Below are 16,144 nucleotides of genomic sequence, written 5' to 3'. Positions count from 1 at the left end.
CGCTCCACATGTTGACCATCGTTACGTCTTCTAGCTTCTTCCCTTTGCTTTTCACTCTTTTTGCTTCTTTTGCTTTTCACTCTTTCTCCACTAATTTCCGTTCGATTGTTTTGCGTTTTGTGCTTTGGTGAGATATTTTATTAGCCTATGCTATGTGTTCTGATCAAGGACTGGATTAGGTTTCTTAGTTAAGCAAAACTGGGCTCTTCCTTTTGCTTCCAATACGTTCTTCCAACCCAGCCCCAATTCTCTCTCGACAGTTTTCCAGGAAGCAAAACGTGAATCCATTCCCGGTTCTCCTGATTCAAAGAAATTTCTTTAATTGGCTAAGAATTGAAGGTAACTCTTCTCTCTCTAGAATGTTGTTTAGGATTATCTTTTTCTCTCTGTTCCGCTGAATCTCTATGGCCTCTGATTGAATTTTTTCTGAAATGGGTATTCTAAAGCAGCTGTTATCTTTGCATACAACTTCCTTGCTGTTGCTTTGGGGTGACGATCTGAAGTGAAAGGCCTCAAATTTACAACTAATACAAATAGCAAGTATTGCTTATAGCATTTTATCTTCGAGCTTAATCCATCACTTGATATGCAATACTAACTCAGTTGTTTGTCAATTTGTTTCACTTTTAGGTTTTATTATGGTAAGTAATTCCTCTATTTTGAGTATCATGTATCTGTTCTTGATTTCCACTAAATGCATATATTTGTGTTAAAGTATTAATTTTCGATTTTTTACAATTTCGTAATGCATTCTTCTTTTGTCATGTCATTAATGATCATATGTTTGCTAAGCATGATCATGTGCAATAAAATGCATCTGGTGACTTAATTAATCCTGTATATAATATTTGTATTAGTTGATTGAGAATTAGAGTCATGCAATTTCCCAATAACACATCGAATTGAAGGGTTTTCTTGGAAATTTTTGTTTTCTGTAATGATAGTTGCAATAGACTTGGATTGTATTTTTTTCTAAATACTATGTATGCTAGTTGGGGAACTTTGATTAGTATGCTACATTCTTAAAACTGGGACGTCTTGATGTTTACAGACGGTTTTTCCAACATCATCAACTATATCAATTATGCACCAAGTCCCAAAAGGTCATGTTGGGGTATATTGGAGAGGATGCACTCTTCTGAAGACAATTACAGATCTAGGTTATGTGCATTGAGAAGTTGCTTGCATAAGGCCTTAACTTTGCCTGCTTCTCATTATTTCAAATTTCAGGTTTTCATCTCCAGCTGCCTCTGGTCACCCATTTTGAACCCATTCAAGTGACCCTGCAGACTAATCAGGTAATTTTGGTAATCCATGTTTGGAAGATTGAGGATTATGTCTTTCCATTCATTATAGTTTTGAAAGCTTCTGTTAGCAACATTGTAGGTAAGAGATATTCCATGTGGTACAAAAGGGTGTGTCATGATCAATTTTGAGAAGATTGAGGTAAGGCTATGCGATATTATTCTTTAGTGTTTGTATATTAGTTTCACTTAGTTGAAGGTCTTGAAAAACTCCATTTAATAAATCCAGAATGTGTAATCCTTTAGGAGCTGTCTGATAACTATCTGGTTTTTAGTTTCAAGTTTTCGTTTAGATTTATTTTTGGGCATTTACGATAACTTTACTTTAGTATATGTAGATTTAATATTACAATTTAATATAAATTTATATATTATCTTCTTCTTAGGTTCTTCAACCATTTAACTTTTTAGAATATCATTTTTGAAAAAAGCTGGAGTAGTGCATTTTATAGTGTGGCCTAACTTCCTTTTCATTGAAGTGAGATTTTTGAGAGGGACTGCTGGATCTCTGAAAATGAACTTGGTGGAAATTCTTTATTACACTATTCTGTCTCAGAAGTTGTGAAGTATATGCAGCTATGTATGTTGTCTTAGCTAGAACAACTGACTCATTTTTTGCTATTACTTTTCAAATTTTACATATGTAGATACTCTCTCTTCATTTTTCAGATGGTTGACAAATTGGATGATGAAACCATGGCAATAGAACTTGGTCCACCTGATTCTAAAGAGGCCCTATAAGGTAATATGCTCTGCCTCAATTTTACAAACCTCTTACATTAGTTTTTTCTTGCTCCTTTTTAGCACTTGACATGATTTCAGGATGTTGAAAGAGCCCTATTCCGAGCACATGTCGAGGGTCAACTAAAGGTTAACAGATTTGTATATTTATTATTAGCTAACTCTTAATTATGATGCCGTTAAAAAAAATGTCAAGGATAAGTTGAAGGGTTTGAAAGAAACCAAAATATTTTTAGGTGTATTCGGAATACAAAGTCGTATAATAAGTGGTATATGTGGTTTATATTTTCTATATTTTTTTCTTATAATCTCTTATGCCTTGGTCTAATTACTTTCTTGAATTCGATCTGTTTTTGTAGAAACTTGGTTGCAATGCAAGTTGGAAACGCACAAAAGTTTGATTGCGTCCAATAGAATTGCCAGAGAAGGTCATCTCCATTTCTTTCAAAATCAGACTTCTTTTTGCACACAAAAACACTAGGTAAACACCTATTATCCTTAGTTTGTTCATGATATAATTCTACTATCTATAAATTTATTTCAATTTTTTTTCCCTTGCTTGGGATGCTTCTTTAATGACCAACATAGGAGAGGACAACTTTTAGTGTTGCAATAAACAACATTTTTAATACACGAAATAGGTTTCTCTTTTGATATTTAAATTCATTCAGGATGAGGTTGTGTATAATTTGCATTGGCATTGGTAACTCAGTTTTTGACTCAAACATTGTTTATGAAGATTGAAAGGGAATTGTTATTAGCACTTCAAAAATCTCATCCTACACTTCAAACTTTCTATATTAGGAAAGAAAAATACAGTTGTGAGGAGTGTTGAATAAGATTTTTGGAATGCCAATAACACTTTCTGATTGAAATTGCATAATCATTCAAATAGTTTTCAATCCTACAGTAACACACGGGTACAAATTTTAGTTTATATATACTAAAACCCAAACTAAATGTTACTGTTTATTAAAAGTAAAATGTCAAAAATGCCCTCCAAATTTTTTGACCGCTTCTCTTTCTATCTGTGTTGCACAGGAAATGACAGTTATGCCCTTTCGTTCCACCAGTCCGTCATCGTGTGTGTTTTGCACAGTGAATGACAGTTATTCTAGATCTTTCTTTGCTTTTTCACTTTCTTCTCTGGGATACCTCGACTTCGTTGGTTTTTCGCCCTCCGTTTTTCTTCGTATGTGATTTTGTTTTCTGTCGTTCTGCTGATTCGTCGGTTTCTAGCGATGTTGTTCTTTGATTACTCATCAAAGTTCTTAATTTCTACCTGGTTGCTCGCATAGTTTTTTTGCATGTCTGATGCCGTTTGGTTTTCGATTTCAGCGATTTTTACCCATTTTTTATTCGATTGGAAATTGGTTTGGGCTGGTCTAATCCAGCGTTTCTAATAAATTGTGAGTTTAATATTTTCTTGGTTGTCGTTCATTCTCTGCTGCAATGGTTTTATATACACCTTACACACACGCATGTAATAAACTACAGATATAAAACTGGCGTGCTTGCTGCCCATGCTGCAATATTTATTCTGTGCTTGCTGCCCATGCTGCAATATTTCTTCTGTGCTAACTGCCCATGCTGCAACACATCAGAGCACATGAGCTGACACCATGTGCTAGTCTGCTGCAATATTCCTTCTGTCCAAATGCTTGCTGTGCTGTCTTCCAATACTTTCCTTTAACACTCCCCCTCAAGTTGGAGTGTGAATGTCAATCACACCCAACTTGCCCAAATGTGCATGGAAGATGGGTGCACGTAATGGCTTAGTAAATAAGTCTGCGACTTGCTCCCCCGTCTTGACATAAGAAGTTTTGATTTCTCCTTTTTGAACTCGCTCACGGACTGTGTGGCAATCAATCTCGATATGCTTTGTACGTTCGTGATACACCGGATTTGCAGCTATGTGCAAAGCGGCTTGATTGTCACAAAACAATCTTGCTGGCTGAGGATGGTTAACATGTAAATCTTCCAATAAATACCTCAACCAACTTAATTCACAAGTGGCAGTAGCCATGGACCGATACTCCGCTTCCGCGGATGAACGAGCTACTGTAACTTGTTTCTTGCTTTTCCAAGAAACCAGTGATTTTCCAAGAAAAATACAATAACCAGTCACTGACCGGCGTGAAATGGGGCAACGAGCCCAATCTGCGTCGCAATAACCAGTTAAAGATAATTCACTTCGGGAAGAAAACATCAAACCTTGCCCAGGAGCTCCTTTAAGATATCGAAGGAGTCGATATGCTGCATCAAGGTGGTGTCGTTGCGGATCTTGCATAAACTGACTCAAGGTGTTGACAGTGTATGCTATTTCCGGTCTTGTGATGGTCAAATAAATCAACTTGCCAATTAAGCGCCTATACCTCGCAGGTTCATGAAGTGAAGTGCTTCCTGTGGGTGTTAGCACTAAATCAGCCTCCATTGGAACTTTCATGGGTTTAGCACCAAGTAACCCAGCCTCCTCCAGTATGTCCAGTGTATATTTCCGTTGACAAATTGTGACTCCGGCTTTCGAACGTGCAACCTCGACTCCAAGGAAATATTTTAGAGATCCAAGGTCTTTAATTCGAAATCGACTGCTAAGGAAAGTCTTTAGGTTCTTGATCTCTGTCTCGTCGTTGCCTGTAATCACCATATCATCAACATACAACAATACAATAGTGAGTGAAGTACCCTTGACTTGGGTGAACAGAGAGTAATCTGCCTTAGATTGGCAGAAACCGATGTCACTGATAGCCGAAGAAAATTCTCGAAACCAACTTCTGGACGCCTGTTTAAGACCATATAAAGATTTGTGGAGTCGACACACAATGTTCTCCCCCTGTCGACGACACCCCGGAGGAGGCAACATGTATACTTCCTCCTGAAGTTCGCCATGAAGGAAGGCGTTTTGGACGTCCATTTGATGTAATGGCCAATGCCGGACAGCAGCGATGGTCAGTAAGCAACGCACTGTGATGAGTTTGGCAACCGGGGAAAAAGTTTCCTTGTAGTCGATACCTTCACGTTGGGTGAAGCCTTGGGCAACGAGACGCGCTTTGTAGCGATCAAGAGTGCCGTCGGAGTGGTACTTGAGTTTGAAAACCCATTTGCATCCGATAGGACGGTGGCCGGACGGAAGAGGAACGAGACTCCATGTTTTGTTGTCGTCTAGAGCTGTGAGTTCGGCCTGCATGGCTGCAACCCAGTGGGGATTTTGACAAGCCTGTTCATAGGTAGCAGGCTCCACCAAGTGGGAAATGTGAGAAACAAACCGTTGATACACGGGAGATAAGCAAGAATAGGAAACATACCGATGTAGCGGATAGCGCGTGCTGGACATGGACCGCGAGAGGGACTCGGTTGGTGTGAGCAAGGTGGAATGATGAGCCACATAATCTTTGAAGTGAGCCGGTGGTTTGGTGGGGCGAGTAGAGTGACGGGGTGGAGGTGGTTGGAGAGACACTGGAAGGGAGAGGCGAGGAGAGACGGGGTCAGATGGTGGGTGATCGTCGGTGGTGGTAGGTAACGCGGGAAGGTTGAAGTATGATGGGGAAGATTCGTGGGTGGCAGAGATAATGGGTGAGGGAGAAGTGGAGGTAGTCTCGAGGTTGGTAGGGGGGAGATTTGACAAAGGTGGAGGGGATGGTGAGATAGGCGTGTGGACCGTGGGATGGGAGGTGGTGGTAATATGGTTATTTGTGCCGTGGATCATGTCATGAGGTGGATGGATAAGGGGAGTAATAGGCAGGTCATTTTGGTCAAGGGTTGGTGAGGTGGTGTAAGGGAATATATGTTCATGAAAGATGACATCACGGGAGGTGAATATTTTATGGGTGAGAAGATCATATACCTGATAACCCTTTTGACCAAGTGGATAACCAAGGAAAACACAACGACGAGCACGGGCGTCAAACTTAGTGATGGGTGTGAGGTTGGTGGCATAACTAAGGCACCCAAAAACTCGTAAGTGGGAATAAGTAGGTGGTGTATGATGCAAAAGTTCATATGGAGACTTATGAGAGAGCAAGGGTGTAGGTAGACGATTGATGAGATAACAAGCGGTTTGGATACTTTCCCCCCAAAATTTTAAAGGTAAGTTGGCTTGAAATCTAAGAGCACGACCAACATTTAAAAGATGCCTATGTTTACGTTCGACTACCCCATTTTGTTGTGGTGTGTAAGAACAAGAATGTTGGAAGGAGGTTCCACATGAGTCTAGGTAAGAACGCATGGAAAGAAATTCACTCCCATTATCCGCACGAAGAGCTTTAATGTTATGATGAAATTGGGTTTTGACCCAAGAGAAAAAGGATTTTAGTAATGGTTGTGTGTCGGATTTGAAATGCATAATATGTACCCAAGTAAAACGTGTAAAATCATCCACAATAGTGAGAAAATATCGTGCCCCATAGTGTGTTTGATGTTTGTGAGGACCCCAAATATCACAATGAATTAAATCAAAAGGTGCGGAAGATTTTATTTCACTAGTAGGAAAAGGTAAACGGGTTTGCTTTGCTAAAGGGCAAACTTCACAAATGTGTTTGGAATCAAACATTATTTCAGCATTAGTTTTGGCTAAGGAATGTAAAGGTGCGGATGATGGGTGCCCAAGGCGCCGATGCCATAGACTTGTGGTGTGGGAAATGTGGTTGGCAAGGTGAGGATTTTGTGTCGGGGTGAGGTAGTAGAGCCCATCAAAATGCTTGCCCAGGCCAATCATCCTCTTCGTATCCATGTCCTGCACAACACAAAAATCAGGATAGAACGTCACTATACAGCGCAAAGCTCTTGTCAATTTACTAACAGACAATAAATTGACGCGGAACTTTGGTACATAAAGAACTTTATCAAGAGATAACTCATGTGACAATTTCATTGAACCAATCCTTTTTATTTCTGCTTGCCCCCCATTCGGTAAACCAACATAGTCATGCTGAGCATCCATGATGTTGTGTGTTGGTGGCGAATGAGAAATATGATCAGTGGCTCCGCTATCAACAATCCAACATAGATTCGAATGTGGATCTGTTTGTGCTATATTGCATTTAGGCAAGAAAATACCTGTTGCATTGGCAAGTGGCTGTCCATTACCGTTATGAAGCATGGCGATGATTTGATTATACTGCTCGGTAGTGAATGTAGGACCATCAGAAGCATTGGTCTTGGTGGTTGTGGTAGGGGTGATAGCCTCGGCATTGTTGGCTGCTCCTCTCTTATTCTTGGGCTTCACATTTTTTCCATGCCATTTGTGTCCTTCTGGGAACCCAATGATGTAATAGCAACGATCCACCAAGTGTCCATCTCCATCACAGTAAGTGCATTTGAGTGACTTACGTGAAAATGTATTGGAGGTCTTGCTATTGGATGAGGATGATGCATAAGTGCGCTGGACTTGCATCGTATGCGAGGATGTCCCCATATCGCGACGACTAGCCACATCCATCTGCCGTTCATGTTGAAGAATAAGGCCATGGACTCTGCGTGTATCAGGTAGTGGACTCATCATCAGAATCGAGCCTCGTACAGTTGCATAGGATTCGTTCAATCCCATCAGAAACTGCATAACTCTCTCTTTCTCTTCCCGTTCAGCAAGTCCTCTCAAACCTGTGCAAGTGCAATCTAATGGATCATGATATGACGCTAACTCATCCCATAAGGCCTTCATCTTTGTGTAATAGGCAGAAACAGAGAGCTGCCCTTGATGATTTTCAACAATTTCTTGTCGAATCTGGTAGATCCTCGAGTCACTACTCTGTGAGAATCTGTCTCTGAGGTCGCTCCAAACTGCAGCAGCAGTTTCGGTGTACATGATGCTGCCGGCTATGTCTGAGTGGACTGAATTCACAATCCATAATGTAACCATGTCATTGCATCTTTTCCAGGCCGCATAATTTGCGTCCAGTGATGAGGGAGCCTTGATGGTTCCATCAATGAACCCAATCTTGTTCTTTGCGCTGAGACCCATGCGCATGGCACGGCTCCATTGCCCGTAGTTGTTTCCATCAAGAGTTTTGGAAACCAGGACAAGTCCAGTGTGATCTGAGTGATGAATGATGTATGGGTCTGAGAGCTCCATGAGATTCTCATCTGATTTATTGTTTTTGGGTTTGACTGGTTCTGTCATGTTGTGGTCAATGGTATTTGTGGGAGAGCTGTAGAGATTACAGAAAGGCTATGGTGGTTATTGTGTTTGGCGGAAGCATGAAAGAGTCACCAGGATCGGTGCTCTGATGCCATAATAAATTGTGAGTTTAATATTTTCTTGGTTGTCGTTCATTCTCTGCTGCAATGGTTTTATATACACCTTACACACACGCATGTAATAAACTACAGATATAAAACTGGCGTGCTTGCTGCCCATGCTGCAATATTTATTCTGTGCTTGCTGCCCATGCTGCAATATTTCTTCTGTGCTAACTGCCCATGCTGCAACACATCAGAGCACATGAGCTGACACCATGTGCTAGTCTGCTGCAATATTCCTTCTGTCCAAATGCTTGCTGTGCTGTCTTCCAATACTTTCCTTTAACAGTTTCCAGGTAAGTTTTGCATGTTTATCAGTCTATATGCTTTCGATTTTCTGTGTTTGGTTCGATAGTTTTTGTAAATGTCTGATGCAAATCGATTTTCAATTTCAGGAAACGGTGCCTTTGAAAATTTGGGATTTTCGATTTCGATTTTCCAATCTCTCTGTGTTAAAGGTATGGATGTGTTTTAATTTATTTTCCCTTGTTTTGCTTGCGCTTGTTTTTTTTTTTTTTTTTTTTTTTTAATTTTGTTTTGCTAATTTGGAAAGGTTTTCTGTCCGTGTTTGTGTTGTGAGTTGGTTCATACTTCATAGTGTATATAAATGCGTTAGATTTTATTTATTTATTTATTTATTTATTTATTTTGTTTTCCTAATTTGGTGTAGTTTTCTCGATGTGTTTGGATTGTGGGTGTGTTCATAGTTTTTTCTTTTGTAGGATTTGAAGTGTGAATTATATATTCATTTTTCATGGCGGGCGTTAAGTTATTAGTGTATAGAAACAAAAAATGTGTTTGTTTCGGTTTAGGCACTATTGGAGGGTTAGAGATGCCGTTAATATTTTTGAATAAAGTTGTTGCTGTTATAATATAGCACATATTAAATTATTCGTATCTACAAGCTAAAAATGTATTCATTTCAGTTTAAACAGTATTGGAAAATTAGCGATTGAGTATTGGTTAATCAAATTGTTAATTTTATGATGAATGTTAAAAGTTTACTTTATGAATTTATTTTTCATGATAGAGGTTAAATTATGAGTGCTAATATACTGATTTTGTGAAATTTTTTGTCTTTGCAGGTTTTTCTGGCTAATGAAATACCTTTGCCATCTCTCTCCAGGTATAATTATCTTTCTGTTTTTTCTATTTCCAAATTATGAATACTGAATTTTGAAGGCATATAAACTTAAATTGATATTACTTGACAGGAGGTTCCTGCTTATTCTCGAACCTCGAGTGGTCATATGTAGAACCTACTTGGTTATGCATGCTCAATCCATTTTGTATATAAAATGATTAAGGTATGAGATGCATTTTTTTTTTTTTTTTTTAACTCAATGAGGTTGTTACATAGTTTGCCGAAGTTAATATTATTTTCTTCATGTTAACGAAGAGGGCAAATTTCAAATTGGTCCAAGTATTTCTTAAAGTTGCTATTTTGATTTTTGGAAAAGTGTCAAGTAGTTTTAATTTCTCTGTGCAGTCTATGCAATGTTTTTTTTTTTTCCTTTTTCAAAAAGGTATTTCTTCATGATTGGGTATTGCTGCGACGACGACAAGAAGTTGCTGGTGGCGGAGTACATGCATCATGATACACTTGCCAAACATCTCTTCAACTGTATGTGCCTCCTATATTCAGATATTCAATGAATTTGTTTTTTATACTATTTTTGGCCTTTCTTTTCTGCACAAGATATGGGAACATGTTTGACACATTGCTTGAAATATGAGGAGGAACATCCTTTACTTGAAAGTTGCACTGCGTTTCAACGAATACGAATATGAATTGGTTGCATCTACTTGTCTATTTGTTATGTGAAAAGCCATGCGATTGAAACTTAAAAAATTTTCAATCTAGATTTGATGAGTCCTACAAAGACATAATTTTCTCTTCTTTTACATAAGATATTGATTTCTTGGGGCGTTAATTGCTTTAAAGAATGCATTTGTTCCACATGAGCAATATTGTCATCTCAAACCACTTTCACAAATTAAGCTGATTCATTATCTGCAATATGTGCCATTTTCATTTCAATTTGTGACTCCTATTTTGCTTTTCCCATTCTCATATTCTTGACAATTGGTCACTGAAATTTATTGCTTATAGCTATTCAAAATGCTTCATGTATAAATTCATCTCACATGTTCTTGATAGGGGAGAATCAGACCTTTGAGTGGGCTATGAGACTAAGAGTTGCTCTGAAAATTGCCGAAGTATTGGATTACGGCAGTATTGAAGGCCGCCCATTGTACCATGACTTAAATTCATATATGGTTCTCTTTGATGAGGTGATGTCTCCGATTTCCTTTCCCAAATTTGTTTATTTAGTTTTTCAATTTTTACAAGAAGTGAGATAATTTTGATCACATATCATTGTGGACCTTTTTTTGATAAGTAGACATTTTTTTTGCTCTGTTAAAGACTTTTTATTTGACAACTACATGGATTTATATGAGATCAAAGTGGTAATTTCATGGATGGTGTTGCAAGAATGGCAATCCTCCGCCTTCGACTTTTGGATTGATGAAAAACAGTAGGGATGAAAAAAGTTACAGCACTAATCTTGCACACACCTCCTGAATATCTAAGAAATGGTAATTGCCTATTTCCCTTAATCATAATTATTATTTATTATACCATTTTTTATACACCTTTCTGAGGGATAAACTGAATTTCTGACTGAGTCAATGAGTAAGATTATATGAATAAGGAGCTATATTGTATAATCTGCTGAATATTCCTGCTATACCCTCATCCTGCGAGATTAAGAATACTTGAGAATGATGAGTTGAGATCAGTGTGCCAATTATTGCCATCATGTGCTTTACACTAAGACTTAAAGTCACAATGCAATTTTGAACTTTGCAAAATGAACTCTATGCATTGCAAATCCATCATTAAGACTAAACTCTCAGTGCAATTAATAGTGTGATTAGAAAGTGTTATGTTCAACTTTGGGACTGTCCTTTTGGACATTCTGAGTGAAAAACACCTCTCCTGGTCATGTTATCTGCTACTTTTCTCGATATTCCCTTTTTTTTTTTTGTCTTTCTTTTGTTTTTCTGCTGCTTTCACGCTCATTTGTTGCTCTTTGAATTGTTTTGAGGATACCCAATTGCCCAAATTGTTCAAATTTGACCCTTCAGTAAGCTTTTATGTGCATTTTTTGTTTGGTTCTTTTTTGAAATGAATATAATTTGTAAGAAGTATGTTGGCATAACCAAGTTTTTATTTTTTTTATTTTTTTATTTTTATGAATTCACTTCTTTCAGGAACTGTAAAGGAGAGAGAGGTCTGTTTTGTTTGGTGTAAAGTTTATTTTTTTGTATTTAAATTATCTAGATGAGCAATTGGTGTTTTGTTTTTCTGTCAGTGAGTATTTTTGCGTTGTGTGGTTAGCAGTTATGCAGAATACCATATACAATGTCTGCATTTTGTATTGTTAGCATATGTTATAAACAGTTAGATGGCACATATGTTATATGTATATGTGATAAATTTATATTTACATTATCTAGATGAGGCTGAATCAAAGCGCAAGGCAAAACATTGGCGTCAATGGAAGAAAGAAAAAAAATCTGCAAAAGGGGCAACTGAAGTGATGGAAATTGGAGACAAAATGAGAAATTTGATGCTTTTTATCACAGTGGACAAGTCATTACAAGCTAATCATACTGGTAATAGAAATTACTCTCTGCTTGCATGCTTTTGAACATGGAGAGAAATTGAATTTGTATTTTAGAATTAGCGTTCTTCTTGATGTTCAACTGTTTGGAAAGGTTTTTTTTTCAAATTGTATTTCGAATTAGTCTTCTTTTTTGGTTTCTACTAGTTAGTGTTCTTTTTTATTTAGAACAAAAGGTCAGTAATTTCCTTCCTGCATTCCACATGTATGTAAATAGTATTGCCTATTGTTAATGAACAATGAGACATCAATCACATGTACTAACATAGTATTTCAGACATGCTTTATATGATTTTAAACCCACAGGAACGCTTGGGCACCAGTCGCTAGTAAAACCTAATTCCTAACCCCTCTAAACCAAAACTTAGTAGGTCTAAATCTGCAAAACATGTTGAAAAACACCAAAATGTTAGGAAAAAACAAAGGAAAGTCTCCAATGTCTTTGTTAAGTGGAGGGGTTGGTTTAACAAAAATACCCTTAAAATGGTGGTCATTTAGTCGTTCACGTGACAATTTAACAAGGATGTTTGATAAGTTTTGAACGGAAATATCAAAATGATTTATGATAGAAAAACTTAGGGAAGTTCCATCAATTTTCATTGTCAAAGATCAAAATGAGGAGTTATGTCAGTCTCAAGAATCTTTTTAGCTAAAAAGACCAAAAAAAAAAAAAACAAAACGAAAGGTGGAAAACTACATTTCAAAATCCATCCAAGGGGGTACGATCACTTACATTTATGATGAAGGATAATGTTAGGGAGATTAAATTTCTAAATTAAATTTTGTAAACTAAATGATGTGAGTGTTGATTTGATTATTACTTAAATATTGATTAATATGTTTATTTCTAATTAGTGAGTGAATGACATTTATTTAGTTTTTCAATTTAATTTAAATATTTAGTATGTCTAGCATTACTCTTATGACCAATATCCAAAGGGGTTTGAACTGGTATGATTAGTAAGATAGCAATAGCTCTGGTAGCTGACTGCAAAGTCAATGTATTGACAAAGTATGAAGTTTGTTATTTTGTTCAAAGACAAATGTATGAAGTTAAGTCCTACGATTCCTTAAAACGAACTTTCCACGAAACATGTACACCAAGAAAATTCTATCCACATGTCTTTGATATAGACGACGAGTTTCCAAGAAAAATCAAAGACAACGACAAGAGTAATTCTAAAGGTCATCTTTCTTGCCATGCTAATAATTTGTCCATTATAATCAATTAATATAATAAAAATGAAGGAAGGTGAAGATCAACTATAAAAATAATTAGTAATATGAAAAGTAGTTTAAATTAATTTTTTAATTATAGCACGTGAACAATACAAAGCAGTCGTGTAGCATGTGTGGCCATTAGGCTTCACACGCGAGACAACCTACTATGATACCGTGAAAAAAGTTGAGGTTTCACCATAAAATCAATTGACAAAATAAAAAATAACCCAACATTTAAGTCAATGCAATTTTTTATTTATTTATTATTTATTAATGTGAGATACATTCTTAAAATATAAAAAAATAATAAAATAATAAAAAACCATCAAATGCGTACAATCAGTTTATATGATTGGAAAATATAATCACTTGAAATATTTTATTGACAATAATGAGGCACGAGATAATTCACTAAAAGAAAGGCATTTGGAAGATTCACACCATAATAGTCTCATGACACCAAAGATGCTTTTTTTTTTCTTTCCATCTTCTTCAGATCGTTGGTGGCATTTTCTCCCTGACTCATCCGATTCACATTTGTGGCAAAGATTCTTCGTGGAAAGTTAGTGCGAACTGGAACTGGTTGTCGTTGAGTTATACATGTGACTAGTCGCTGCCCCGTCACATGTTAAAAAGAAGAGAAATGCTAAGGGTATTATCTCAAAAGTGAAATAAACTTTTTATCATCTTACCGTTTAATATCAATTTATGTACCAACATTATAAAATATTATGAAAAAAAAAAAAAAAGTAGATGGACTATAAAAAATCTCATTTTTGAAAAAGTTAGTTAACATTTTCCTAAAAAGAACAAATAAGAAAAAACAAAAAAGGAGGACCACTAGACCCAATTGTGGGATTATATAATAATTGTCTTTTGTGATCACTGATTAGGATGGATGGGTTAACCAAATTCACAAAGTCTAGTTTTTTTGCTAAAATTAATACCATATTTTAGTTTAGGCACCAATGGAAAAGTCAACTAAAACAATTTTACAAAATTATTATATTTCAAAATAATTACAAGATTGTCATTCAATCCTAACATGTTTTCCGACTAACCAACTTGTATTGGTGGTCGATTCCGATCAATTTTTCTGGCAACTGGCTAATCAATTTTTCTAGTCTAAAGGTAGCTATTCAATAGTGATAAATACATGTAAAGCGATGGATTTTCTCTTAATTAAGTTCTTTGATTTTATTTTGTATACATGTGAAGAAATAATAAACTTAGAAAATAAACATAATTGAAGATAAAAGGTTGAACTTATTGCTATTTTTTATGTAATGTAGAACAATGACCTCAAATTTTTCGGCACCAATGATGGTGGCCGAAACGAGATCCGACACTGGCGCACGGAGACCAGCGAGCTGTGTGCAGGGGGAATGTAAATGGTCCTATCACCTACGAATATAAATGTCATGGCCTACAAATTGTGGCTTAATCTAAATAGAATGGGTTGAGTTTGGTAGTTTTTCTTAAATTTGGTATTGTTCCTTTAAACCTACAAAAGTGTGGTATGTGTAGCATTACTCTAAAACTTATATCCAACTTGTATTTAATCCTAGTTTACATATGTTTGTTTTTTTTGTAAAAATAATCTTTGGAAATTGATTTATAATATTAACGATTCCGATCATAAACTCGAAATTTCGTGCATTGATCACGAATCTGTGACTGAGATGGAATGTTGAGAAGTAAACTCTAATTCTTAAAGATAGAAATAGATTAAAGAAAACAAATTGAATAGATAGCGGAGTTGTAGGCATGCTATATATTCTGTCTCATGACTAATGAAATAAGAGTATGCCCAAACTATGTAAAAATAATCAAGGGCAGCAAATTGCCTTGCAAACTGTATTATAGCTCCCCATTCTCGAAACTGTATTCTGATGATTTTCCAATAATCCGCAGCAACAAGACCGTAACGATTGTGAACCTTTAGCTTAAACAAGATGATAGCCTGATGAAAAAGCATTGGCCGTTGAAGACAATATTGTTGCTAGCTCTTGCTTTTGCACCAGGGCCTCATGTCGGATGGAAGATGTCCAACACAACTATTGTTGTTGTATCCGTATGCCTGAACGCTTTTTGATTAATGAAGGACAATATTAATTTTTCAATGATCAAATTGATTAAAAGCGAAATTTTAAAAAATTGTGATCAAAGCTGCACCAATTTGTCAAAACGTGTTTATTGTGGCTAATTGTCTTTATATTATTCGAGCAATGTGATATATATATCTTAGTGACGGTACTCGTTCTATGAAAATTATTCACGACCTCTACATTTTAGATTAGACATATGAATGAATCATTCAAGACATAATATCAGTTTTTATTTATTTATTTATTAAACGTTAACTCTCTTCACACGTTATTGCATTATTTATTTGAAGTACTGACACAATGACGAATCTAATATAGATAAGTGATTCTCGTAGAAAGAATACAACTTTTCAACTTTTCTAGCATGTGCTGTTCGTGGAATATTGCAGCTTTGGGATAGTGGAATTAAGGTCTAGTTGCTAGGAGGGTTATGAGTAAAAGTAAAACTATATCGTGAAGACACAAGTAAATTATGTGGCACTAAAATTCGGTTAACCGAGCTTAATCTTCAATTTTTCATAAGAAAACAATTTTACTTGTTTGGCATGCAGCTCCATTTTTGGCATTCTTCTTTTTTTGTATTCAAATTTTTTGAGCATACAAGTTTATAGGTTTGTCACCCCTTCTTAATGTGTAATTTTCTTTTTTACCTAATTCTTTTGGAATTTATTTGTTTGTAAGTTCTTACCTTTTAGGTTTTGTTATAAAGGGTTTGGTTTTATGTCTCATTTTTTTTTCTTTGTATTTTATTTTTCAAGAGGGGTAACATTTATTTCCTCCTTTTTTCCTGTATTTTTTTTTCTTATTTCATGAGAGACAAGGTTTATATCCTCTCTATAAC

General features: G+C 36.2%; 1 protein-coding gene across 12 annotated transcripts in view; it reads left to right on the top strand.

Annotated features, from left to right (window-relative positions):
* LOC103954025 (probable serine/threonine-protein kinase PBL15) overlaps positions 1 to 16,144 on the top strand; it is a 29,101-nt gene continuing 12,957 nt past the window's right edge. The window contains exons 1-15 of one of the 12 annotated variants that reach the window (XM_048570012.1): positions 14 to 339; positions 450 to 540; positions 631 to 641; positions 1,052 to 1,298; positions 1,387 to 1,446; positions 1,974 to 2,046; positions 2,127 to 2,174; positions 2,405 to 2,473; positions 3,087 to 3,237; positions 3,384 to 3,445; positions 8,675 to 8,740; positions 9,368 to 9,408; positions 9,809 to 9,906; positions 10,444 to 10,577; positions 11,808 to 12,254. In XM_048570012.1, the coding sequence (XP_048425969.1) occupies positions 3,090 to 3,237; positions 3,384 to 3,445; positions 8,675 to 8,740; positions 9,368 to 9,408; positions 9,809 to 9,906; positions 10,444 to 10,577; positions 11,808 to 11,891 (633 nt within the window). In that variant the 5' untranslated portion in view covers positions 14 to 339; positions 450 to 540; positions 631 to 641; ... (4 more) ...; positions 2,405 to 2,473; positions 3,087 to 3,089 and the 3' untranslated portion in view covers positions 11,892 to 12,254. Of the gene's footprint in view, positions 340 to 446; positions 541 to 630; positions 642 to 1,051; positions 1,299 to 1,386; positions 1,447 to 1,783; positions 1,885 to 1,973; positions 2,047 to 2,126; positions 2,175 to 2,404; positions 2,527 to 3,086; positions 3,238 to 3,383; positions 3,446 to 8,674; positions 8,741 to 9,367; positions 9,409 to 9,808; positions 9,907 to 10,443; positions 10,578 to 11,807; positions 12,255 to 16,144 lie in introns of those variants that run through there. The other 11 variants (XM_048570014.1, XM_048570008.1, XM_048570011.1 and 8 more) reach the window with 11 other exon arrangements.

The sequence above is a fragment of a genome, unplaced genomic scaffold (assembly GCF_019419815.1).
Source record: "Pyrus x bretschneideri cultivar Hongxiangsu unplaced genomic scaffold, Pyrus_bretschneideri_v1 Contig51, whole genome shotgun sequence".
Taxonomy (NCBI): domain Eukaryota; kingdom Viridiplantae; phylum Streptophyta; class Magnoliopsida; order Rosales; family Rosaceae; genus Pyrus; species Pyrus x bretschneideri.
This window is presented reverse-complemented; position numbering and strand designations above follow the sequence as displayed.